Raw genomic sequence first — 26560 nt, 5'->3', positions numbered from 1 at the left:
TGTCTGAGGCCGGATTTGAACTCAGGTACTCTTGACTCCAAGGCTGGTGCTTTTTCCACTGCGTCACCTAGCTGCCTGACTATCAGATATTCTGATGAAAGCCACATATTTTTCTATAGCATTCCTGATCTAGATTTCAGCCAAGTGCTGCCTGGTGACTATATCTATTGTGTGTGTTTGTGATGTTGTCTGGGCCAAGGAGGCTGTCCTGTTGTTTGTGTGGTGCTAAAGCCAGAATTTGGGCGTATACCTGACCCAGGTACCCAATTTATAGTCATAAAATTAGTCTTGGGCATGTTATCAGGGAATAAAGATAAAAGATAAAAGAAAGAATTTCAGGTGGAAAGAATTCTTCTGGTTTTTTCTTTTTTTTTTTTTTTGGTCCAGAGCTTCCAGTGGTAGGGGAAATGATCCCTAGCTGGCTCCTCCAAATCATCTGAACATTGGATGGGCGTTGTCTTCTTCTAGGATGGCCTCTACTCGATGCCTCTAGGATGGTGGGGGAGGGAAGATGGAGAGACAGAAGAAACTAAATGGGTATGAAGAATATAGTGACTAAAAGATAGGGATGACTAAAGGGAGACAGCTGTGTCTGGGGGTAGTAGGTCAGCCTGAGAAGGGACAGTACTAATTGAAGAGGGGAAAGAGTGACTGAGGGAAATCAGGAATGGTTGAGGTGACAAGGATGACTTTGGAAGACAGACATGGCTCAGGGTAACAGGAATGAAGGAGTTTTACGAGTTATTGAAGGGAGAGGAGAGATGAGAGTGGTTTGAGGTTTGTGGAGCAACCAAAATGGATGAGAAAGGACAGCAGTGCATAAGGTGAGACTGAAGAACCTGAGGATTAAGGAGTAACTAGAGGGGGCTGTCCATCAAGGACAGGAAACCAAATAGCTGAGGAGACAGTAATAACTCAGGGGCAGAGAAGTGACAGAAGAAATAGTTTCCTTGAAAGTTACCGGAATGTCTTGGGGGGGTGTGTGTGAGAGTTAATTAAGGGGACAGAAAGACTAAAAGGTAATTGGGGTAACTGGGAGGAAACCAGAGAGCCCAAGGGGGCAGAAGTGACTGTGGGGATAGGAATAGTTTCCCCACCTTCTGGTCCCCCTGCCCAAATCAAGAGAAATTTTGGAGTTTAGGAGAAAGGTTGGGGAGAATAGCTTGCCCCAGGGAATCCTAGATAATCAAAATCCATGGATAATCACAAGGCAAATAATTAGTAATAAACATTAGGCAAAATACCCCTCTCTCACAATCCTCCTGAATTCGATATCATTTCCCTTTTCTGACAGGCTTTACTTGGGTTGGGGTAGGAAGTCCTGGAGGGATATTCCTGAGGGTGGTTAAAGGTTGGGTCCTTTTAAGTAAAAGGAAAACTAGATTTAAGCCATGAGATTAGGGATGGGTTTGTTGGGTGGAGGGGGGAATAGTTCTTTCTTGGCCTTCTGTACAACAACATTCAATTTACATACTATTTTTCAGGATTCTGGCAGTTGCCTAAATTGAGTTTTATCACATGCTCTATTTCCCTCCCCCAAGGACTTTGATCTCCTACTGCCACTGGGGTCCCACCTGTATTACCCCCTCCCAGCTTCCCTGGGGCTTTGGGTACCTCACGTCTGTCCAGACAGTCAGGGATCTTTGTGGGGTTCAGATGAGGGGGCAGGAATATTTCAAGTCGGATTGCTGCCCGGGCTGTTTTCTGCCTGCTAATCAGGTGCTTTATCTCATCAGCCTGTGGACCCAGTCCCCCACCCCCCAAGAAAGTGTTTTATCTAGTGCTCCATTCTTCTAGGAACACACACCCTGCTGAGCCTCCCCTCACCAAGTTCCCCCAGGATTGGGGGAATCCTGGCTATTTGTTCCAAGTCATGATCCCCTCCCCCCTCCTCCCCCCTCCCCAATCCCAGACTTTACTTTAGGCCATCCCAGGGATGGCTGGTGTGAAGAATTAAGGTTTCACGGCTTCTGGGGTGGGTAAAGGGGCAAGGTTTACTATATTCCCATCCTCCTCCCTCAAAGAGGCCTTGGTAATGTCTAAGAAGCCTCCCTTGAAGTCGAACATTTTTGGTGGGTGTCTAATCCACGTCCCTTACCCTCATCCGTGTATATCGGAGTCGTAGTGCTCGGATTCGGCTTCGAGCCTCGAAAGCCTTCAGCACTCCAATGAGGCATTTCTGCTGTTCTGTGTCTGCCTCCGCAGGCAGCTCCCACCGCCTGCAGCCTTGACTGCTGCTGATGCTATCAATCGAGTCACTGGGGAGCAGGGCGCTGGATCCGGCCTTCTTGGGTTCCACAAAAAGCAAGTAACGCTTCGCCTCGGCTGGAGATAAGGAAGCCAGGTCCTTGCGCAGCAGGGCATCCGGGTACTTTTTCAGAAACGTGGTCAACCCTTTTGCTTCCCCCCACGGGCTTTGGCTCTTGAATTCTTCCCTTGACCGGGCTGCCATTGCTTTCACTGCGGCCTTTGCCGTTACCACCTTCTTCCAACCTTTGGTGACATTCACTGTGGTGGCTGCTGCTTTCTTCTTTTGCCTGGATTCATTTCCTTCCACTGCCTCCTTCTTTGCCGAGGCTTCCTGCTCCTGTTTGCCTGTGTTAGTCTCCCTCTTTATGGAACTTGTCCTCTTTTGTTTATTCCCCTTATCTGAGTCCAGCTGTGCTCCTGGCATCTTCCTGGCCCCTAAATAAAAGAAGAAGGGGCAGGGGGGCGGGGAAGGGGTGTAACTTCAGGAGTTCCATATCACTTAGGTTTAGAGCAGGTAAGTTATGGAGTTAATAAGGAAAAGACATGACCTTCCCTCAGGGAGTCCCTGATTTGAAGTGGGAAACTTTTTTTCTCTGTAGAGGAACTTATTGACCTTGTAGGTGGCAAAACCTGCCTTTCCTCCTCCCCAGGACAATCAGTTTCTAACCTTCCTTCCAGTTCCCTTTCCCTTTTCCTCTTCTGGCTGAACACTGACTATATACCTCCTCCCACATACCTACTCTTGCTAGAGGCAACCTTTTATCTGACTATTAGAATCACTGTTGTGGTTTAGTTGTTTTCCCTTGTGTCTGACTCTCTGTGACCCCTTTTGGGTTTTTCTTGGCAAAGATACTGAAGAGGTTTGCCATTTCCTTCTCTAGCTAATTTTACAGATGAGGAAACTGAGGCAAACAGGGTTAAGTGACTTGCCCAGGGTTACCCAGCTAGTCAGGCCCAGCACTTTGTCCACTGTGCCACCTAGCTTTCCCTTTGAGAATTACTCCCCCTTCCCAAAGTGGGGAACTTCCCTAGGTACTCTGCCCTGTGTATCCTAAGGACTCCTCTACCTTTCTTACCACCCTGAAGCAGAACCTTTCTATAAATGTTGTTTCTGCCTATTAGAATGTGAGTTCCTCAAGAGCAGGGACTGTCTTTTTTTGGCCAATAACTGGTACATTGTAGGTACTTAATATGCTTGTTGCCTTGATTTTACTTGGCTGTAAATATCTCATCAGAGTACTAATGGGTGTCAGAAAGGGGATACAGACGGTATACCATGATCAAACTGACCCATAACCAGGGATGAATGCTGATTATGTGGTAAAAATATATACAGATAGGGCAGGTAGAATGGAAGGAGCTAAGTCTTCAGCAGGGTAAGTGTGGAATGTTCCTAGAAGTGTCAATGGGTCTGAGTTTAGAAGAATTTGAAGCCCTTGGTTGGACAACTGGTCAGAGGGAAATAGGGGACCCTTTGCTGGCATTGGGCACAGGACTATGTTGCATTGCCCATATGAGGTTCCAGGTTGTAGTCCCAGGGTGAGGAGGAGCACTAGCACACTATAGCATTTGGCAACAGGGAAGCAGAGACCCTGACCACAGTTCCAGGGCAGAAGAGTACTCATAGACCAGAGCACAGGCCAGAAGAGCAGTGACCACATCTCTCCTGAGATCATACCACATTGGAAGAATTGAAAACTTATATCCCTCTCCCCGACCCCACACTCCTGAACTAGATCAGAACACAGTAGCATGAAAAACTTAAAACTTGGGACATTGCTCCCTTTACCCTCTTGGGACACTGCTCCCTTTACCCTGGGAGCAGAGCTCAATTTTTAACATGAAGTTTAAAGTCAAGAAATAGGTGGGAAAAAATGATCAAACAACAAAAAATTTGACCATAGAAAGTAACTATGGTGACAAAGGAAGATTAAAAAAAAACTTCAGAAGAAGACAACAATGTCAAAACAACTACATGGAAAGCTTCAAAGAAAAATGTGAATTGGTCTAAGGTACAAAAAAAGAATTCCTAGAAGAACTCCAAAAAAACCTTTAAAAATGAAATGAGAGCTAAAGGAAAAATTGGGAAAAGAAATGAGAGCAATGCAAAAAAATGATGAAGAAAGAGTAAATATCTTGGCAAAGGAGGCACAAAACATACTAGAGAAAATAACACCTTAAAAAACAGAATATGCCAAATGGTATGTGTATGACATATATGTATATGTGTATATATGTATATATATATATATATGTGCAAAAAAATCATTGAAGAAAAGAAAAAAGTATAATTGGTTAAATGGAAAAGGAGGTTCAAAAGCTCACTGAAGAAAATAATTTCTTAAAAATTAGAATTAGGTAAGTCAAAGCTAATGACTCCATTAGATATCAAGAAACAATAAAAGAAAATCAAAAGAAGAACAAAAGAAGAAAATGTGAACTATTTCATTGGAAATAGAAATGACCTGGAAAAGAGATTGGGGGAAGCAGTGGACATAAACAAAACAGTTTTGAGGGGGATGGACAAGGTAAAAGAATGATAATAGGATAAACAGGTGAAAAATAGGATTGGAGAGAAATACACAGTAATCAGACCTGTAAAATTTTTTGTATAGCAAGTTTCTCTGATACAGGCCTCATTTCTTAAATATATGTGGAATGGAGTCAAATTTATAATAAGTCATTCCTCAATTGATATATGATCAAAGGATATGAATATGAACAGACAGTTTTCAGCCAAAGAAATAAAAGCAATCTGTAGTCCTATAAATAGAAAAATGCCAGTTAAAACAATTCTGAGATAGCATCTCACACTTATCAGTTTGTCTAATAGGACAGAAAAGGAATGGCAAATGCGGAGGTGATGTGGGAAAATTGGAACACTAAAGCATTGTTGGTGGAGTTGTAAACTGATCTAACCATTCTGGAGAGCAATTTGGAATTATTCCCAAATGGCTATAAAACCATGCGTACCCTTTAACCAGTACTACCACACTAGCAGTGTATCCCAAAGAGATTAAGAAAAAAGGAAAAGGACCTATATGTACAAAAATATTTATAGCAGTTCTTTTTGTGGTGGTAAAGAATTGGAAATTGATGCCCCTCAATTTGGGGAATAGCTGAGTAAATTGTGGTATATGATCATAATGGAATACTATTGTGCTATAAGAAATGATGAACCAGATACTTTTAGAAAAACATGAAAACACATATGAACTTGTTGGGGGGACTTGATACCTGGATAGGGGGGCTAGTTCACCCCCAAAATTGGAGGCTCATCTTGAATCTTGTAAAATAGATTTATTAGGAGAGAGGAATATATGGCTGTAAGACAGATCATTCTGGTGACTGTCCCACTGGAGTAAGAGAAGACTTGGTCTTTTGTATCTTTACAGAACAAAGGGGAAGGAAAGGCAAGATAACTGTGAGGGGATCTCTGAATAATGGGGTATCAGTAGGATATGCAGCATGCAACCATATCCTCCATAATATCTTGCAGACCCTGATGTTACTTATCAGCTTACCAGGGTCTTGCTTGGCCACACCTTATTCCTGAGGTAGGAGATAGAGCTACTTTTCCCTTGGGAAAATTTTAAGAATTCCTTGGAGGTTGGGATCTTTAGGTTTCTTGGAGTCCCACTGCATTCTCACATTTCCCTTCCTCCCCTGCCCCTCCCTGAAGCGGTAAGCAATCATATGTGGCTCATAGATATGAAATTATGTAAAACATTACCATATTAGTCATTTTGTATAAGAAAATTTGAATAAAATAAAAAAATGAAAGGAAAAATAGCATGCTTCAGTCTGTGTTCAATCAATATCAGTTCTTTGTAGGTGGATAGTATGCTTCATCATTAGTCCTTTGGGATTGTCTTGGATTGTTGTATTGCTGAGAATAGTTAAGTCATTCACAGTTCTTCAAACAATATTGCTGTCTTTGTGCAGTGTTCTCTTGGTTCTGCTCACTTATACATCAGTTCATACAAGTCTTTCCAGGCCTTTCTGAAATCATCCTGCTTGTCATTTCTTATAGCACAATAATACTACATCACCATCATATACCACACCTTGTTTAGCTATTCCCCAATTGATGGGCATTCTTTTGATGTCCAATTCAAAGCATACTTAAAAAACAACAACAAAAAATTTTATTTTTCCTTCCTTCCTTTCTTCCTTTTTTTTGTTTTTTTGAACAAAGCCCTTGATGCCACCTTACTGCCTGGGGTCCAAAGCAGCACAAGCCATACTCCCTTCCCTTCCCAACCCCACTCCACCAACAGTCTACAGTGAAGACACTGTTAGTGAAAAAAGCCACAAGCCCCCAATCTCATAAACCTTCTATTATGCACCTCAAAAATGACCATCTAGGTTCTGCTCAAAGACCTCAACTTTTCCCTTCGCAGCACATTCCACCACTGGGAAGCTCTAATTGTCAGGAAGTTTTCCCTGACATTAATATTAAATTTAGGGGGCAACTAGGTGGTGCAGTGGATAAAGCACTGGCCCTGGGTTCAAGAGGACCTGAGTTCAAATCCGGCCTCAGACACTTGACACTTACTAGGTGTGTGACCCTGGGCAAGTCACTTAACCCTCATTGCCCCACAAAAACAAACAAACAAAAACAAAAACATTAAATTTACCCTCTAGCCACTTCCACCCATTGATCTTGGAGCTGCCTGACAAATAAAATCCTCCCTGCACATGACAACATCCCTTCAAATACTTAAACACAGAAAAAGCCTTGACTCCGTGTTGTATAAAAATCAACTGCAGGAACTGGAGATGTTTAACCTGAAGAAGAGAGAACTCAGAGTACATGATACCAGTCCTCAAGTATTTGAAAGATTGTCATGGGGAGAGATTAGGCTTGTTCTGTTTGGCCCAAGGTGATAGAATTAGGAATAATGCATGGAATTTGCAAAGAGGGAAATTTAAACTTAATGTCAGGGAAACACCCCCAGCCCCCAACTTGCTAACAATTAGGGCTATCAAAAATTGGAATGGATTGCCTTAGAAGGCAGTGAGTACTTCCTCAATGGAAATCTTTAAGCAAAGGCTAGATGAGCACTTGTTATACATACTAAATTGGGGATTCTTTATTTCTTATACTTTGGACTAAATTTCTGCTGCCATCCCTTCCAACTTGAATTCTGTAATCCTGCAAAATGTGAGTTTCTTATAAAATTATTAAGTAATGTGAGATTATTATCATTGTTATTATTAATCCCACTACTTCCCCCATATCTAAAGAACCATCTTGAACTAAGGGTCCTAGTGAGCACCTCAGCATTTCAGGGACTCAACTCTTCAGAAGACATCTAGGGAATACTTGCTCTTTGCCAGGGCTAATTAAGGTCAAAATACCTTTAATTTCCTGGCTTAACTCCAAGGTCCAAGAATTTAAGCCCCCAACTCTGGTCCCTACACCTACTTTGATCCTTGGGCTCAGAGATCTGCCACATTCAATACCTCATTAACATTTCCCCTTCTTCTGCCACCACACCCCAAATGCCACACCACTAGTGTGTAATGATTGGAATGATGCTATCTGCTGGGGAGTTACTGGAGGCGAGCTCCGCCCTGAGGAGAAGGTGTCTGAGGGTAAGCCATGTGGTCAGGTCCTTGGCATCAGAAAGTGATGTTTGCTCATGGGTACTGTCTATCAAAGCTACCAACCAATTAGCTTGGAGCTATGTGTGTGGGATGTTCCCAGTTACACAGGAGGCTTCTGGGAGGAAGGAGGAAGTGTTGGGTCCTTTTGGTTCCTGACCTCGCCATGGCAGGTCGGATGCTGGGGACTCTTAAAAATAGTTAGATTTTTACCTTTCTCTCCGATCCTAATGCTTTTAAATAAATACTTAAACACTTAAATACTCTTGCTAAAGCTTATAATTTATTGGCGACCACTCATTAGATTTTAAATAGTATAGCTAGAATTTTAGCCCTTTACAGATGGCGACCATGAAGGGATTTCAAATGTATTCTCCACTGTTCCCTGACTGTCTGAGGTCAAAATTGGCAGTAAGTGGACCGTGTCCTCTGGCACCTCCAGGGAAATGCTACCATTTAGAGAACAAGATATGGTTGCTCTGAGTTTACAAAGGAGGTCACAGCCTAATAGGTTTGCAGGAGAGTCAGGCATAAGTAGGAATGAATGTTCTACTGTTAATGGACCCAGATTTACCATGTGAGGGGTTAATTTTGCAACGGATTGGGCTTTTCCTGAAACACCGACTACATTTAGAGATCCAATAGGTGTACATTCAGGGTTAGGTTTTCTCACTAGGACTGATCTTGAGGCTCCTGTATCTAATAATTCTGGGGTTGGTGGTGATTCTCAACTGCCCAGCTTTGCTGCCTTATTATTTCCTGTACTGGAGCTAAAGCGCCTTGTCTGTTCTTTTCCTCCCTCTCATTTCCTTCATAAATATATGTTGCTATTTCTTTAAGTCTGTCAGGACTCAAACTATTCCAGTCTGGACAATACCTTTTAAAATATTTCTGAATTTCTGGCAAGGACTGGTATACACAATGAGAGCAGATAAAATGGGAATCTCTAGGGTTTAATGGGTCTTGCCCAGCATGTTGCTTGGCATGCTTATACAACCTATCATAGAATCTATTAGGTCTCTCATCAGAACTCTTAACTGTATCTATAAATTTTTGCCAGTTATCAATCCTTCTAGCACAGGATTCTATTGCCTTCAGCAATGTGTCTCTTGCCTCTTTCAACAGATCAAAATGCCTAGGGTTATTGGGGTCCCATTCAGGGTCTTCAATAGGCCACCCAATATCAACCTTTCCTGTGGCTTTGTAACGATTGGAATAACGCCACCTGCTGGATACTTACTGTAGAAGAGTTCTGCCCATGAAGGGAAGGTCTTTGAGGGCAAGACCAGGAGTCAGGAAGTGACGCGGACTAGTGGGAGGAGGAAGGAAGAGACGGGCGCTCGGTCTCACGCGCTTTCCTGAGGACGCTGGCGGAGAAGGGAGCTAGAAATGTGCTCTCCCTTTAATAGATAGGAATCTGGGCCTTTCTCTCTCTCTTTACCAAATTCTTATTCTCCTTAATAAATGCTTAAAAGTCTAACTCTTGCTAAAGCTTATAATTTATTGGCGACCACTCATTAGATATTTTAGACAGTTTAGCTAGAATTTTAGCCCTTAACAGCTTCCAGGCCATTGGCTGCAGCTATTATTTCTGCTCTTTCCCCTGGGGATAATATTGCTTCCATAAGCTCATAAACATCATTCCAAGTGGGCTGATATCCTCTGAAAATTGTTCTAAAATGGCCAATAACCCCTGTGAGGTCCTCATCAAATTTCCTTTGTTTCTTCGAGGAACATTATAGTGTTTCCTTGATGAAACAAGTCTTCACCCTTTCCTCTTTCCTTTCTTCTTTTTGACATTAAAAGTATGTTTTTTAAGGTTGATTCCCAAAGGATAAACAAATACAAACTCTGAATTTAATGTTCAAGGACAAGAAAACCCAAAGTGTAACAATGGGCAAAATCCTTAATCACTCTGGGCATGTTTCCTCATATGTAAAATGAAGAGGTTTTATTAGATGGTCTTATAAAACTGAAGTTAGAAGGGACCCCAACCTTAAGTTCTTTTTAACACCTTGGTCTTGCCCATCTGACTGTGCTAGATGAATTCATTCATTTTTCCCCCCATACTAAGAGGGATGCATGTGACAGCGGGCACTGGACCTGATGGTAGTTTTAGATATACTTTGGATTTTCTTGTTCTTGAACATAAATTTAGAGTCTATATTTGGAAAGCTCTCTCTCCTCATCTCTGATTCCTGCATTTCCTGGCTTCCTTTAAGTCCTAGATAAAAATCACATCTTCTACAAGAAGCCTTTCCTAATCCTCCTTAATTCTAGTGTCTTCCCTTTTTTGATTATTTTCAGTTTCTCTTGTATTTAGCTTGTTTGTCCATAGTCAGTTGCATGTAGTGTCCCTTATTAGATTGTTAGCAGAGTCAGTATTTTGTCTTTTTTTGTGTCTGGTTCATAGTAGGTGCTTAAAAGATGTTTATTGACTTGTTGACTGACTTTTTGTTTGTTTGTTTTTTTAGTGAGGCAATTGGGGTTAAGTGACTTGCCCAGGGTCACACAGCTAGTAAGTGTTAAATGTCTGAGGCCGGATTTGAACTCAGGTACTCCTGACTCCAGGGCTGGTGCTCTATCCACTGCGCCACCTAGCTGCCCCAAACAGACTTTTTTTTTTCTTGGTGGGATAATGGGGGTTAAGTGACTTGCCCAGGGTCACACAGCTAGTAAGTTTGTTGACTGACTTTTAATGGCTCTACATTTCAGAATGAATAGATTATAAACTTTTGATTCTGTTATTTTAGCTCCTTCATACTCTGTAACCTATAATTGTATTCCAGTTTTATCTAATAATATTTTCTTTCACTCACTCTACATTATAGGAAATCTGGCATTTTCCTGCCCTCTACTATCTTAGTGCCTTTTCTCATGCCTAAAATGTACTACCCTGGATCTATATTTACCTTTCTGTTAGATTTGTCTAACTTTGAAAGAGGAACATTAAAATCTTCTATTTTATAATGTTACTGTCTATGTATTTTTGTAATTCAGTTGTTTTCACTTATTAATTTAGATGCTATACTATTAAGAGAACATAACTTTAATACTGATATCTGTCTGTTTACAGTTCCTTTAAGTATAATGTAATTTTCTTATTTATCTCTGTTCACAGTGTGAATGGTTTTTGTTTTCTTTGATAGCATTGTTGCAAGTTCTCTTTTGCGTCACTTGATGTATAGGAAATTTTGTTTTAGTTTCTATGGATAACTTTGCTTTTTTAGATGTATTATAAACTTTTTGGGATGTATTTCTCACTCTACTCTGAATGTGCCAGGTTTCAGATCCATTGAACTAGATACCCTTTCCAAGTTAAGCTCATCACCTCTAATTGCATCTCCAAGCTCTTAACTCAGGCCTTGACTGATACCAACTCTCTCAGCTTCCTCTCCCTTCTGATTGGAGGACAGAAGGGTAGAAAACCAAACTCTTCCCAATGACTTCCTTTATAGAGAGCAAAAATTGGATTTTTGGGTCCATTCCACTCTGAATCTGCTGCTCTACCTGGTTTCAATTACATAGAACAAGATGTCCCTGAGCCTGAATATCCCCTGATGTCACACACGCCCCCCCTTTTTCTGCCTCCTTTTCTATATTGTCTCCTTCCAACCCTCATTAGATTGTAATTTCCTTGAGGGCATGACTGTCTTTCTTTTTATTAATTGTATCCCAAGTACTTAGCACAGTGCCTGGCATATGTTGCTATTTTTCAGTCCTGTCTTACTGTTTGTGACCCTGTGGAAAATACTATGAGTGGGGTTTTCTTGGCAAAGATATGGGAATGGTTTGCCATTTCCTTCTCCAGTGGATTAAGGCAAAGAGGTTAAATGACTTGCCCATGGTCACACAGCTAGTGTCTGAAGCTGGATATGAGTTTTTCAGTGCAGGGCACTGAAAAATTTGATAGATGTGCTTCCTAAACTGCTCTGAAGAACAATGGAGTGATTGTAGGAGAGCTATCACAGGGCTGCAGTTGAACAAATGCTATTCTTATTTTCAAAAAAGAGAATATGAGGCTTCAAACTACATGCTGTATACCTTAACATTGCTTCTTGGCACAATGCTATTACTAAAGTGATGGTTTAGGAGGATTAAGAAAGGGAATTGATAATCACTAAAAACTAGCATTGGTTCTCAAGAAAAAAAATCAAGCCAAACTTTTTTGATAGGGTTATTAGATTAGCAGATAAGGGGAATGCCATAGACATAACATGTAGAGTATACTATTATATTAAGATATATATTTATTATTATGTATATGTACTATATATAAGCATGTTAGTAAATATAAATACATAGTATATAGAGTTCATTTAAATAAGTAAATAGATATATGTAACGATTGGAATAACGCCACCTGCTGGAGACTTACTGTAGAAGAGTTCTGCCCATGAAGCGAAGGTCTTTGAGGGCAAGACCAGGAATCTTTTCTTTGGCGTCCGGAAGTGACGCGGACTAGTGGGAGGAGGAAGGAAGAGACTGGCGCTTACTCTGGCTCTTTTTCCTCTGGACTCTGGTGGAGAGCGGAGCTAGAAATGTGCTCTCCCTTTAATAGATAGGAATCTAGGCCTTTCTCTCTCTTTACCAAATTCTTATTCTCCTTAATAAATGCTTAAAAGTCTAACTCTTGCTAAAGCTTATAATTTATTGGCGACCACTCATTAGATATTTTAGACAGTTTAGCTAGAATTTTAGCCCTTAACATATATAAATATTTATTTATATAGACTATTACACATAAAAATACTAATACATTCATATTAAAGCTATCAGGGTTTTTTTGTTTTTTTTTCAGTGAGGCAATTGGGGTTAAGTGACTTGCCTAGGGTCACACAACTAGTAAGTGTTAAGTGTCTGAGGCCGGATTTGAACTCAGGTACTCCTGACTCCAGGGCTGGTGCTCTATCCACTGTGCCACCTAGCTGCCCCAAAGCTATCAGTTTTAATAGGTTGAAATTGTACAATGACTTTTGGTATACCCATTTTTGGATTTTATCAAGGTATTTCAAATTTTTCTCAACTGCTTTTTACCAATAAGATGAAAGATATTTAGACTGACAAGATGATTCAGAACTTGTCTGATTATGATACTCTCCTTTTCAAGAACCTTGAAAATTCTTCAAAATATGTCTCTAGCCTGCTTTTTGAGGCTTATTTTCACGTTACTCTCCTTTTGTGCACTCTTATTTCAGCTAAATGATCTATTTGCTGTTTTTCCTCCTACCTCCTACCTCCATGCCTTTGCAAAGCTAATTCCCCATGCTTAGACTTTATTCCCTTCTCATCATTATCTCTTACACCTTAAGAGTCAGAGGCTCAGGGGGCAACTTCTTATGTTGTTTTTTCTGATCTCCCTAGTAGTTGGAGTATTTTTCTCCTCTGATAATCACTTATATATTAGTCTGTTTACATGTTGTTTTCTCCCACTAGAATATAAGCCTATTGAGGTCAGGAGCAGGTTTTTTTTTTTGCCCTGTGTTACCTCCACTGGGTGGATAGAGCACTGGACCTGGAGTCAGGAAGACCTGAGTTAAAATTTAGCCTCAGACCTTGAACAAATCACTTAGTCCTGTTTGCCTCAGTTCCTCATCTGTAAAAAAGAGCTGGAGAAGGCAATGGCAAACCACTCCAGTTGCTTTGCCAAGAAAACCCCAAATGGGGTCATGAAGAGTCAAACACGATTGCAACAACTGAACAACAAACAACAACAATAGCTCTAGTGGCAAGCACAGTGTCTCATACATGATAAAATGTTTAATTAATGCTTGCTAGATTGGACTGGAAGCAGTCCCAGACAATGGTGATTAATCTAGAGATAGACTAGAGAGAGGTCTCAGTGGAGTGCCTGAGGGCTCTGTCCTTAACCTTATTCTATACACGATATTTACCAATGACCTAGATGAAGGCATAAAGGCCATACCAATCAAATTTGTAGAGAAATAACATATCTTGGATGGCATAATCTAAATAACAAAATCTCAATAGTCAGAATCTAGTAAAATGAAATGTAATAATGATAGTCTTATAGTTGTTTTAAACAAATCAATTGTATGAGGAAAGGAAGAGGGGAATGGTTAGACAAAATTTCATGTTTTACATGAAAGCTAGGGGTTCTAGTGGATTTCATCTTGAATATAAATTAATGTTGGGATGTAGTGGCCAAAAGAGCTGTTGTGATCTTAGGCTGTATTACTAGAAGAGAGGCAAGGTCTAGTTCTCACTGTGTTTAGTCCTGGCAACAACAACAAAAACAAGACCACCATCACTACCACCATCACAGCTAGCATTTACATAGTCCTTTAGAGCCTAGCTTCTTAAATTGTGAGTTGCATCCCTTTATGGGGTCATGTAACTGAATGTGGGGGTTTCAAAAAATTTGGCAACAGTAAAAGGTTATGTATACCTATTTTATATACCTACCTACCTAGGGTTGTGTAAACACTTCTCAGGCAAAAAGGGATCACAGGTAGAAAAAGTTTAAGAAGCTCTTCTCTAAAGTTTGCAAGTGGGTGCTATTATTATCATCTCTATTTTACAGATGAGGCAACTGATTGTTAAGGGCTAAAATTCTAGCTAAACTGTCTAAACTATTTAATGAGTGGTCGCCAATAAATTATAAGCTTTAGCAAGAGTTAGACTTTTAAGCATTTATTAAGGAGAATAAGAATTTGGTAAAGAGAGAGAGAAAGGCCTAGATTCCTAACTATTAAAGGGAGAGCACATTTCTAGCTCTGCTCTCCACCAGCGTCCTCAGGAAAAAGCCCCAGACCGAGCGCCAGTCTCTTCCTTCCTCCTCCCACTCGTCCGCGTCACTTCCTGATGCCTGGTCTTGCCCTCAAAGACCTTCGCTTCATGGGCAGAACTCTTCTACAGTAAGTATCCAGCAGGTGGCGTTATTCCAATCAATACAGTCCCCCCTGTTGTTCCTCAAGAAACAAAATGTTTCCTTGACGGAACATGATGCTTAGAGGGGTTATATGATTTGTGCAAGATCATGCAGTGAGTAAGTGTTTGACACAGTATTTGAGCTCAAATCTGAATTAAAATCGAGTCAACTCCAAGGCCAGCATTCTATTCGCTGCACCACATTACTAGACCGTGCCTGTTTGGAATACTATGTTTTGTTCTGGGTGCCACATTTTTAGGAAAAATGTTGATGACCTGGAGGACATTTTAGAGCATCTGGAGATTGGGTGAGTGAAGGACATGGAACAGATGCTAAAGAGGTATCATGTGGGGTCTAGGACTCCAGTGGGAGCTTTATGAGGATCGGTCGCAAATACTGAGTATGTTTAACCTGGAGAAAAGAAGTATTAAGCTATGAAATCTGTCTTCAAGTATTTGAAAGAGGGATTAGACTTCTTTTACTTGGCCCAGGAGGGTAAACCTAGGAGCAATTTGTGGACATTATCTAGGCCGGATTGGGCTTAATACAAAGAAAAACTTTCCAATAATCAGAGCTGCTCCAAAGTGGAATAAGGTACTCCCAGGATGTGGTTCTTTTCCACCCTCATGTTTTGGCTGGATGGGGATGATACTTGTTGGTTATGATGGCGGGGGGTTGGGGGGGGGGAGAGAGAGAGAGAGAGAGAGAGAGAGAGAGAGAGAGAGAGAGAGAGAGAGAGAGAGAGATTTTTCAAGTTCAGTTTGGACTCTGAGGTCTCTTCCAGTTCTGAGAATCTGTGATTCTAATTTCCTTGTTTAAATTTCACTTACAATGCTATGCTGTTTGTGAGGAATATAGGCTCTTTCAGCAAACAGCAGAGGAACTCTAGAACTGAAGCAATGTGGGGGAGTATAGGAGACCTTGCTGAGAGTGGTTACTCTGTGTAAATGTCAGGTTACTATGAGTCAGATACTTGATACTTGGGATAAGCGGATGGGTAGGGGCTGTTTCTTTAAGAGTAAAATGGGAGATGACTTCCCCTGCTTACAGAGAACTCAGGCTCAGGATTCCTATCTCTGTGCAGTCTTCCCCATCTTTTCCTGTGTTAATACAGGAAATGGAGGAAAGGTCTGAGAGAAAAGGGCAGAAAACCTTGGGGAATTAACTGGAGCAAAAGGCCACCAGACAATTGAGTTATTTTAATCAAAAAAGATCTGTTTTATGGTACACAGCTCTTCGGCCATCTATAGCAATAATGTCTGTGTTTTCCCTTGAAGGTGCAACTCAGCACCTTCTCTGAAATTTATACTCTTAAGAGTTTCATAGAATACTGGAAAAATTAAGTAACAAGCAGGATCACACAGCTGGTCCTGTGTCTGAGACAGGATTTGAATGCTAGTCTTCTTCGAGTCTCCAAAACTGGCTTTTTCTGCACCCTGTCATGGTGGTGCTCTATAGATAGATTCTCTAGAAATATTTGACTGTTCATTCTTTTAATGTGCCAGCTTTGGCCAATGAGTTGATACATTCCTGGAGAAAATAAACCACATTGTTACTGATATTCTAGCTAGAAATGAAACCAGATGGCGAGAAGAATTTGAAGTTAAATAGAGACAAAGGAGTTGTTTCCATCCTGTGCCAATGGGCAACAACAAACTTCATTTCATGGCATACCTGAACATCTCACCTCAGTGTTCATGGTGAGTGTAAGCAAACAGACTGCCCTGAAATCAGCTTCATTTTTTACATACCCCAATATCAGTTGTAGAAGATGCAGATGCAGAATCTGACAAATTCCTCTAAAGTCAACATCAACACTGATACTAAGTGTCTTCAATATGAAGGTAGGCATAGGCGAGGCCAGGGAATATATGTTAGAAAAATATATTTTGGTATTTAAAAAATGAAAGATGCTAAAACATTGTACATAGCTCAGAAGTCTGTACATCATAAGTATTTTCTTCAAAAAGAGTTTGAAGAGGCTACATGTGGTGAAGACTGGAATAACCTCATAAAAAGTGAAATTGGACTACATGTTCACAGCAGGGAATGACTTTTTAGAGTCAGCTCCCTGGGCAGTCAGATCATCAATTTGTTGGAGCAAAGGTCAAAATCAATATCAAATTAGAAGAAAGGATAAAAATGAGAAGATACTTCAATCAATCCTAGCAACTTTAATTGGACTTGTTAAATAAGCGATTGAGGCTGCAACATGGGAAATTAGTGAAAAAGACAATGACTTTATCACATACTCAGAAAATTTTTTTTGATACTTAGAAAAATTAAACCAATGCAAAATGGTGACCAAAATGAAGAGTTAGAATGAGTTTATAAATCACCTCAGCCAGCAAATACCTGATGACTTTGTATGTGGAAAGACTATCAACTGAGGACAGCATGAGTTTAGAGTACCAGTTCATTTAAAAGATATTGTGGGGGGGAGGATGGGCAAAGATTTATGAGCCCTATTATCCAGTGAAACAGTGAAAAACAGTGGAGGGTAAATGAGTCCACAGAAAAGGCTTGACTGGTTGCTCCAAAGAGAATCCTCCTTTAATGTTGGACTCCCAGTCCCCAATATTGGTATACTTGTTGTCCCTCCCATATGACAGCTTATCTTCCATTTCTATGCCTTCATACTGGCTGACCTGCATTCCTTCTTCACTTCAGTCTCTTAGTTTCTTTAGCTTCCTTAGAGCATCAACTTATATCTTGCCTTCTGGAGGAAGCATTTCCCTGTCCTGCCTAGCCCCACTCCTCCCTCCCAGCTGCTAGTGCCATCCTCTCTGAGATTACAATCCACCAACTTTGTACATATCTTGTATGTACCTAGTTATTTACATGTTGTCTCACCTATTAGAAAGTGAGCTTGTTGAGGGCAGGAACTTTTTTCACCTTTGTATATTTAGCACTTAGCATAGTATCTAGCATATGGTAAGTCTTTAATAAATGCTTGTTGAGTGACATTTGGTCCAGTGTAGCTATAAGTAAATGAAACTAGAAAGAGGGCAATAAATAGATGTGAAATAAAATAGCTCTGCTAGTGCTTATATAGCATTTTACTCTCATTAGCAATGACAAGGGAACTACCAGATTTGGACTCTACATTCTCAGTATCTGAGGTGAAGAAGCCACAATGGCACAGGAAGAATAGCTGGACCTGACCAAAACCCTCTAGATTTAGGGTTGGAAGGGATCTTAGAGGTCATGTAGTCCAACCCTTTTATTTTATTAATTTGGAAATTGATACTCGAATAGGTCAAGTGACTTGTCCAGGGTCACACAGGTACTAAATTGTAGAGTTGGTATTGACTTTTTTTTGGGGGGTGGGGCAATGGGGGTTAAGTGACTTGCCCAGGGTCACACAGCTAGTACGCGTCAAATATCTGAAGCTGGATTTGAACTCAGGTCCTCCTGAATCTAGGGTCAGTGCTTTATCCACTGTACCACCTAGCTGCCCCCTGGTATTGACGTTCAAGATCTTTCAAAGAGGGAGAAGATTCTCTAAGATGGAAAAGGTCACAGATGACATTCTGACCAAAAAAGGTTGCACTATAGACCTTCATTCCTACTATCTCTTCTCTATAAAATCCTTATGAGAATGTTTTATGCATGTGTTAAAGATATGCTTGATGAAAACACAAAATGGGCAGGTTTCTGTAATTTTCTAAGGGAGACCACATTTTTAATTACAGAAATGAACAACTATTTTAGATAATATAAGATCCAATTGTGTCTGTTTAATTATGAACAAACAAAACCCGACCTGACTCAGTAGAACAAGATATAGCCTCAAATTCATCCTTAAACAAGATGCCTCATTTTCTTTTGCTAAAGTTACACACATAATTCAATGACATTTGCTTCAATGGAGATTAATTTTGCTCAGTAATCCTTTGATTATAAATATCAAGGCAAAAAAAAGAGGTATGGTGACTAAAGATTACCTACTTATGAAACAATGCCCTCTGCCTAATCCAAATAGAAGAGGAACTGTCTATGGGGATATCTAGATATCTGCTTGCTGATCACACCTTACTAAATTAATGGAATAACTTGCCTTGTCTTGAAATCCACAGACTCTCAAAAGAGATAAACCTATCCATCCATAGAGGAAACATAAAGTGGATGAAAAACATGTTTTATCCAGGTTATCACATTTAGTCTACCAGTGAAAATACTTTGTATGAGCACTGCAAATAGGACCCAGAATTACCAGGAGGAGAAGATCAGGCTGGATCAAATTTGGTGTGGCATTTTTAATGATCTCGAGCTACTCCTTGACAGAAAGGGCCATCATTTTAACACCAATATTCTTTCTCCCAATGCTACTATGTGTTTGTGAACTTTGGAGTCCCAGAACATCAGAATACTTGAAAGACTTCCTAGCTGTGTGACCCTGGGCAAGTTACTTAATTTCTGTTTGCCTCAATTTCCTCAACAGCAAAATGTGGGTTAATAATAGCATCTATCTCCCAGGATTGTTGTGATAATCATATGAGATAAAGTGAGTAGAGTGCCTGGCACATAGTAATCTCTCTATATAAATGCTAATTGCTGTGATTTTGACTATTAATCATAGATGACCCAAAGGGCAATGAAAATGTGTCCAGATCAGGACACCTGGGTTTGAATTCCAACTCTGCCACTTACAATCTGGCACCTAACCTCTTTGGGGCTCAGTTTTTTAGCCTGTAAAACTAGGGAATTGAACCAGCTGACTTTTAAAGTCATTACGGGCTCTAAATCTAAGTAGATTACAATATACTATCAATGATGACTTGTGTGCTATATTTGGAGCAGATTTTTGATTTCACTGGTTTAGGGAACTTCTTGGTAAGGAAACTCCCTCTACTGATGAGAGATCCTCATCTTCTCTGCAACGTATAGACTCACGGAGTTATTTACATGACTTGTCCATGGTCACACAGCCAGTGTATGTCAGAGATGAGACATGAACTCATGTCTTCCTGAGTCTGATGCTGACTCTGTATACACTTCACCATATTGTTTCTCTCCTTGTATGTGACAACTGGCATGAAATTAATCAACCAGGACAAGTCTGATGAGAAAACCGAGGAGGGTTGCTCATTTAACAAGACTGAGGAGTAACAGTGGACAGCCAGAGTATCCCTCAAATATTAAGAGAATCAGAGGAAGGATACAGAGTGATTCCTCCTCTCCCTGTCATCTCATCTCATCCAGTCCCATCACTGTAACCACCCAAACAACAAAGGGGAGAGGGGGACTAGCAGTATCAGGAAGGGACAAGAATGCTCAGGGGATGGGAGGGAGAGAGAAGGAAATGCATAAAAAAGTGTTAGTTATTACTCCCCTCTGTGTAAGATTGGATAGTTAGGTACACAGTTTTGGGTAATAGCCTTGGGAGATCTAAGCCTCACAGTTAAGCTTTTTTTGGGGGGTGGGTGGGGGTGGGGGAGGAGATAGGGTTAGGACTGTGTTTAATTAAAATGCTACTTAGTACTTTTTTTTCCTTTTCAGTTAAGCTTTTGATACAACAGAATTGCCTCAAATCTTTGGTGGCTATTGCCACAGGAGCCAGTAATTAGAGCCCTGCCTATTTTTCCTGGGGAGCAGAGAGTACTCCGGCTTTTCTGGGAGCAGTGCCATCCAGTGTCCATAATACAGTCCTACACTTCTTCTTTTTTTTTTTTTTGTTGGGCAGGAGAGGGCAGGGTTCACTATTGGCAGGCTGAAAGGTGTTGCGTTTGATTGCTTGGTGACTTGAGGAAAGATAATCCCTTGCTGGGAAATTGCCAGCACTTTGAGACAGATTTCTGGGTGATGTTTGGCTCACTCATTTGGACATGGATTGCCGAAGTTGAAATGCTAACCATTAGGGAGTATGAGAGATCCTTGCTGGACTGCATGGAAGACTCATTTTAAGAGCCTGTGTGTGTGTGTGTGTGTGTGTGTGTGTGTGTGTAAGTAAAGGGGGTAAAGGAAGTCTTGCTGGAGATTTTAAAGAAGGGCTCAAGGGAAGGGCTCTAAGACTACTTTCAGGGTGTCCTTCCTGGACAGCCTGACAGGTCTGATGCAGATTGGCTTGGATTGGACATGTAGACAGCAGACTGAATCAGAAGACAGGGCAGGACAAGACAAAGGATGGAGGAGAAGACAGTCCTGAACCCATGCAGCTGGGTGCTCCCTGGCCCAGGTAAACTTCCCAGACTTGCTTGGCAAGCCAAGGTGTAGATTCCTGGGCCTTGTGTCCCAGCAGTGTTACTGCTCCTAAGTTCAGGATATAAAAAGTGCAGTTTGTGCATTAGTAGAATAGATTGGACAAACAGTCCCAGCAATTGCAGAGGCCCCAGTTCTCCAAAGTGGGGCGGTGATAGGCCTTCCCAGGCCTGTTTCTGATGTAGGGCTGGGTCCTTCCTTCTGGGGTCATAGAGTTGGGCAATGCCCCTCCTCAAGGACTTGGAGGTCTGGGCCTGAGACTCTTTCTATGCTTCTACTATCATGAAGGGAACATGAGGTTGAGATCAACAGGAAGGGGCTGCAAGATACCCAGGTTAAGGGCCTGGGTTTGGGAAAGAGCAGATCCAGAGGTCTATCAGAGTAAGGAAGAGACCCTTGTGGAAAGGGCCCTTAAATTCAGGCCTCCATTGTGGCTCAGGGTGAGGGCATGGAAACAGGTCTCAGCAAGAAGGAAGAACTGGGTTTGCCTTCAACTCTACTTACTCTTCTAAGTGAGACCTGGAAGGGACCTCAGAGGCCATTGTTTTGAGCAGTCTCATTTTACAAATGAGGAAACTAAAACCAAGAAAGTTTAAGTGACTTGCTCAGGGTCATGCACCTAGAGTCTGAATCAGGATTTGAACTCATGTCTTTCCGACTTCAGGTCTGAGCTCTATCCACTGCACTACCTGTAGAAAGAAGGTTAGAAAAGCACCCAGACAAGAAATCAGGGCTTTTCCTCATGCAGACCCATCAGTCCAGTGGGAGCCTTACATTGTTTCCTCTCTGGGGCAGGCAAAGAGGTAAGGTTGGAATCTTCTCTTCCCAAAGTGGGGGAGGACAAGATTTGGAGAGAGAAACTTGACAGGTGCCTGCTGTATTATGGAAGATTCCCTCCTCATCTCCTATCAAGTGGGGGCAGAAGCAAAGGGAAGGAAGTGCCTGCATTCATGTGGGGGGTTAGGAGTGGTATTGTGGAGGATGAGGAAGCTGCAAGACCTCTGAGTCAGGAAGACCTAGGTTTAAATCTGGCTTCTGCCAGGTAATGACTGTGTTGCCCTGGGCAATTCACACAGCCTATCTCAGTACCTCACCACCCACAAACTCCCAAGCAACTCTCTGAGACTATAAATTACAGAGCCTGATGGAGGAAGTTCTTCACCAGAAACTCCCTCCTACCCTGATGAAATCTTAGATCTGTTTAAAAAAAAAAAAAAGGAAGTAGCCTTGGGGTTGGTGGGTGTTTATTGTTGGTTTGAAAGGCTGGCTTGGGAGCTGTGAGTGCAGCATCTGGGAAGGAGTCAGTGATTACTGTGTGGGAGCAGAGATTTTGTAAGACTGTTTGAGAGTAGATGCAGAACTGGGAAAGACTAGAGAATTAGTGGGGTATGAATTGGGAGCTTCGGAACCACAGCAGGGGCCTGGGCACTTGGTATGAGTGTTGTTATGGGAGGGCTAGAGGAAGGGAACAAGTATTTATTAGAGACCTACTGTGTGCCAGGCACTTTGCTAAGTGCTTTATAGATATCTCATTTGCTCCTCAGAGCAACACGTTGAGGTAGGTGCTATTATTATTTACGTTAGATTGTGGGCTCCTTGCCCAGGGTCACACAGCTTGTAAGTGTCTAAGGCCCTGTTTGCTCTCTTCCTGACCCCAGGCCCAGAGCTCTATTTGCTGCACCACCTCAATATAATGAGTGTGGAATAAATATGGTACATGGGGATTGGGCTATCACCTGATTGCTAGAGCTCTTCCTGCTTCTCCCCACTGCCTCTCCTTCCTGGGAAGTTGATATGGAGTGAGCGATGATGAAAGGCTCTAAGATCAGATTCTGTCCAGGATGGTGCATCCGACTCATACATAGGCTTCTGAGATCTTCTGGGTATCTGCTGGAAAAATGGTGTTCTGGGATGAAGGTATAGACATGGGGGGAGGGGGCATCAAGGCCACCAGCCAGATGTGGACACTTGCTTCTAAATAGAGTATTGGAACCTCAGATGCCTCTGTCACTGAGGAAAGGAACTAGTAGTGTAGAGTGGATTGTTTTGTATCAATGGCAACATCAGCCACTAAAAAGACCAAAAGAGACTTTTGCATAGTCAGTCAACTAGCATTTATTAATAATTATGTGATAGGAGCTATGCTAAGTGCTGGGGATACAAAAAAGGCAAAAGATAGCTCTCAAGAAGGGTATAGTTTAAGGGTGAGACAACATGCAAATAGTGATATATAAATAGTAATACATATATACACATATGATATGTATGTATACACACACACACACACACACACATATATATATATATTCATTATTGTTGTTCAGTTGTTTCAGTCATGTCTGACTCTGTAACTCCATTTGGGATTTTCTTGGCAAAGATACTGGAGTGGTGTTCCATTTTCTTCTTCAACTTGTTATGGGCCCAGAGCACCCCAGAAGTTCTCTGGGGCACATCAAAGAACCTTCTCCTTGAGAAACTAAACCAGAGGACAGACATGCCTAGAGAGATAAGTGGAACCAGATCGGACTGAGTTAGCTCCGGGACCCTCACCCTTCATTCTAGTTTCCTTCAACCCTGGGGCGATAAGATTAGGTGTGGCTGCTTCCTTTGTGTCCTGAGGAGATGGTTAGAGAGATCTGCAGCCACCCCTCACCCAATTCCTCCAGCTACCACCAGTGGGGGATGGACTTCCCTCATTAAAGGAACTTTCCACAGGCAGATGGTCACCCCATCAGTCCTCTATAAAAGTACCTGCCTGTCTCCTGCTCAAGGAGATTGGTATCTCAGAGCCACTCTCTCTGTGCCATGCCTTTCTCCCCATGAGAAGTCTAAGGATTTCTTTCATGGTTTCCCTTCCCCTCCCTTCCCTTGCCCCTAAATAAACTACCATCTTATTCTAACTGCTTTTGTGTGCAGGAGGGTATAATTCTTTAAAGAGGAATTCCTAGGGACCCCAAACCCCTACCCCTATCCCATTTTCCCCATGACAAACTCATTTTACAGATAAGGAAATTGAGGCAAATAGGGTTAAGTGACTTGCCCAGGGACACATAGCTAGTAATTATCTGAGGCTGGATTTGAACTCAGGTCTTGCTGACTCTAGGGCCTGCATTCTATCCGCTGTACCACATAGCTGGCCCAACAGATACACACACGCACACACACACACACCCTATATATGCACATATATATGTACCATATATAATGTACCTATATCTATATCTATATACGTGCCATATATATATGGTAAATTGGAGTTAATTTTATAGGGAAGGCACTAAGATTAAGGAGGACTGGGAAAGGCTTCTATAGAAGGTGGGACTTTAGCTGAGATTTGAAGAAAGCCAAGGAAGCCGGGGGCAGAGATGAGGAAGAGAGAGTTCCATGCACAGAAGACAGCCAGAGAAAAGGATTTGGAGTCAGGACGATCCGTGTTATGTGCAAGGAATAGCAAAAAGGCCATTGTCACTGGAATGCAGAGTATTTGGAGAAGAGAAAGGCATAAAAAGACTAGCATAGGCCATCTGACATGAAAAGGGCTGGCAGGGAGTGCATTCCCAAGGCTATCATTTTAGGGAAGGATTCTGTGATAGGAAAGACAGAGTTGTAGGAAGGATGATAATGTTTTGGGGAGCACAGAAGCATTCAAGTGAGGGCCCCTATGTTAGGAAGGATGGGGAGGCAATAAGGACTGACCTTTCTAAAACACCTCACAAAAGCTCTGTGAAGTAGGTACTATATCTATTAGTATTCTCATTTTATAGATTAGGAAAATGAGGCTTTGGTTAGGTGATTTGTCAAGAGTCACACAGCTAGTAAGTATTAGAGACAAATTGAAAACCCAGACCTTCTTGAATCAAAATCCAGCCCTCTGTGACTCTTTGCTGCCTCTCATTAGAGGAAACAGGAAAGAATGCAGAATTGCTAGAAGAGCAAAGTTTAAATGGGGTCAAAAGGAGCAGGGGTATCACAAGTATCCTTGAGGGGCTGGGAAGAGTCCCTGAGGCCTGTGGGAAAAGGGAGATAATTTGAGGAGGAATCCAGAGGTCTTGGGGGAGTGGTGACTATCCCTGTGGACTCTGGGTAAGGGAGGAGACCCCTCATGATGAGTCTGGGGTGACATAGTCTGACTGGCCCTGTGGTTGGGGAGTGTGGGGGTGGCAGCCTCAAGAAGAGACCCAGACTCTTCCCTATCCCCTCCACAATCTGTGAAGTATAAAATCCTTCATTGCTTGACCCTCAGACCAGTCCCTTTGTCCCTACCTGGCTTTTGTCTTTTGTCTGTTCTGTAGGAAGCCTCTTCTCTCCTTGGTCAGAGGCTCAGGCTGTTGATACTGTTGACTTGGTTGCCTGGCAACCCCAGCCTTGGCAACCAAGCCTTGCCCTTCCCTTTCCTCTTCCCTTTAAGTCCCTCTCTCTCCTCAAGCCAGTCTGCCACTGGTTTCAGTTTGAGTCGGTGGTGGCAGTGGTGGTGGTGGTGAGCACGTGAAGAGGACATTTGCTTGGGGAGAAATCTGAAAATCACATTCCTTCCAATACTCAGCTTAACTATGAGACATCATTGGATCATAGATTTAGAGTTAGAAATGACCCTGGGAGGAAACTTCGGAGAGATCAAATGGATTGTGGCAGCTCACCCTGGTAGTGAGTGGCAGAGACCACCTAGGTTGTCTGACTATAAACCCAGGTGGTCTTTTCACTGTGCTGGGGTGGGCTTGGATCCTCAGGCCTCAGATATTTCAGATACTTGGGCTCTCAGACATTCATACAAGCTTCCTGGGAGTCCCCCTTTCTAGCTCCCAAACTTTGTTCCCAGTAGTAGATGGCTGGTTGAGAGGGCCATGGGTGGTCAATCCTGAGTTGTATGGGCAGGGTCAGGCAGGGCCGTCTGGATATTATCTTCAGGGGTCCCTCATCCCCAGCCAATCAAACCAAACCAATCCAACAGATATTTATTAAATGGCTCCTATATGCAGGGCCTATTAGGTGCTTAAGATGCAAAGATAAATGACATATAATCCTTGCCCTCACAGAACTTACATTAAATGAGATAATATTTATGAAGTGCTTAGCACAGTGCCTGGTACATACTCGATAAATGCTTCCCTCCCACCCCGCCCAACACCATTTGATCCTTACAATAATCCTATGAGGTAAAATCTGTTACCCCCATTTTACTGATGAGGAAACTGAGGCTCAGAGAGGTTAAATGACTTACCCAGGGTCACCCAACCAGGATTGGTTGGTCTGTTGCAGGATTCGAACCTGTCAGATCATCTTGCCTCCAAGTCCAGCATTTAATTTATTGTACCACTTAGCCCCCTTGATAGAAACTGGGGATTCCAAGATATTATAGGCTTTGGAGGCAGCCTGTGTGAACTATATGTGGTACCAAATTTTGGGAACTTAGGCCAGTATGGCTAGAAAGTAGAATTCATAAATACGATACAAGATATTTTGGCTTCAGACCACGGGAGGCTTTAAATGTCAGGCTAGGGAGATATTTGACCTTAGAAGAAATAGGGACCCCTGTAAGATGGAGCAGGGGATTAACATGGTGAAACCTGTGCCTTAGGAAGATTTTTTTGGGCAGCTACGTGGAGGATG

General features: G+C 42.0%; 1 protein-coding gene across 3 annotated transcripts; it reads right to left on the bottom strand.

Annotated features, from left to right (window-relative positions):
• Positions 1-82: 82 nt before the first annotated feature.
• On the bottom strand, positions 83-25309 carry LKAAEAR1 (LKAAEAR motif containing 1). 3 transcript variants are annotated; one of them, XM_043989183.1, is made up of 5 exons: positions 25217-25293; positions 22690-22843; positions 2099-2685; positions 1615-1737; positions 83-489 (listed from the first exon to the last, which is right to left on the bottom strand). In XM_043989183.1, the coding sequence occupies exons 3-5, from the start codon at positions 2672-2674 to the stop codon at positions 433-435; spliced, it is 756 nt and encodes a 251-aa protein (XP_043845118.1). In that variant the 5' UTR covers positions 2675-2685; positions 22690-22843; positions 25217-25293; the 3' UTR covers positions 83-432. The 3 variants fall into 3 exon arrangements, with proteins under 3 accessions (XP_043845118.1, XP_043845119.1, XP_043845120.1); XM_043989184.1 differs by lacking the exon at positions 22690-22843 and having other exon boundaries at positions 25217-25309; XM_043989185.1 differs by lacking the exon at positions 1615-1737.
• Positions 25310-26560: the final 1251 nt, after the last annotated feature.

The sequence above is a fragment of the Dromiciops gliroides genome, chromosome 2 (genome assembly GCF_019393635.1).
Source record: "Dromiciops gliroides isolate mDroGli1 chromosome 2, mDroGli1.pri, whole genome shotgun sequence".
In the NCBI taxonomy this organism is placed as follows: Eukaryota; Metazoa; Chordata; class Mammalia; order Microbiotheria; family Microbiotheriidae; genus Dromiciops; species Dromiciops gliroides.
Note: the sequence above shows the minus strand (reverse complement) of the source record. Positions and strands in the feature narration are given on the sequence as shown.

Excerpts from the sequence above, each read along its gene's own strand:
- LKAAEAR1 (XM_043989184.1), bottom strand. The coding sequence starts at position 2,674 with ATGCCAGGAGCACAGCTGGACTCAGATAAGGGGAATAAACAAAAGAGG. Across the intron at positions 1,738-2,098 it reads TCCGATATACACGGATGAGG|GCTGATGAGATAAAGCACCT; the intron begins GTAAGGGACGTG and ends CTGGGTCCACAG. Across the intron at positions 490-1,614 it reads ACTGTCTGGACAGACGTGAG|AGGCATCGAGTAGAGGCCAT; the intron begins GTACCCAAAGCC and ends CCACCATCCTAG.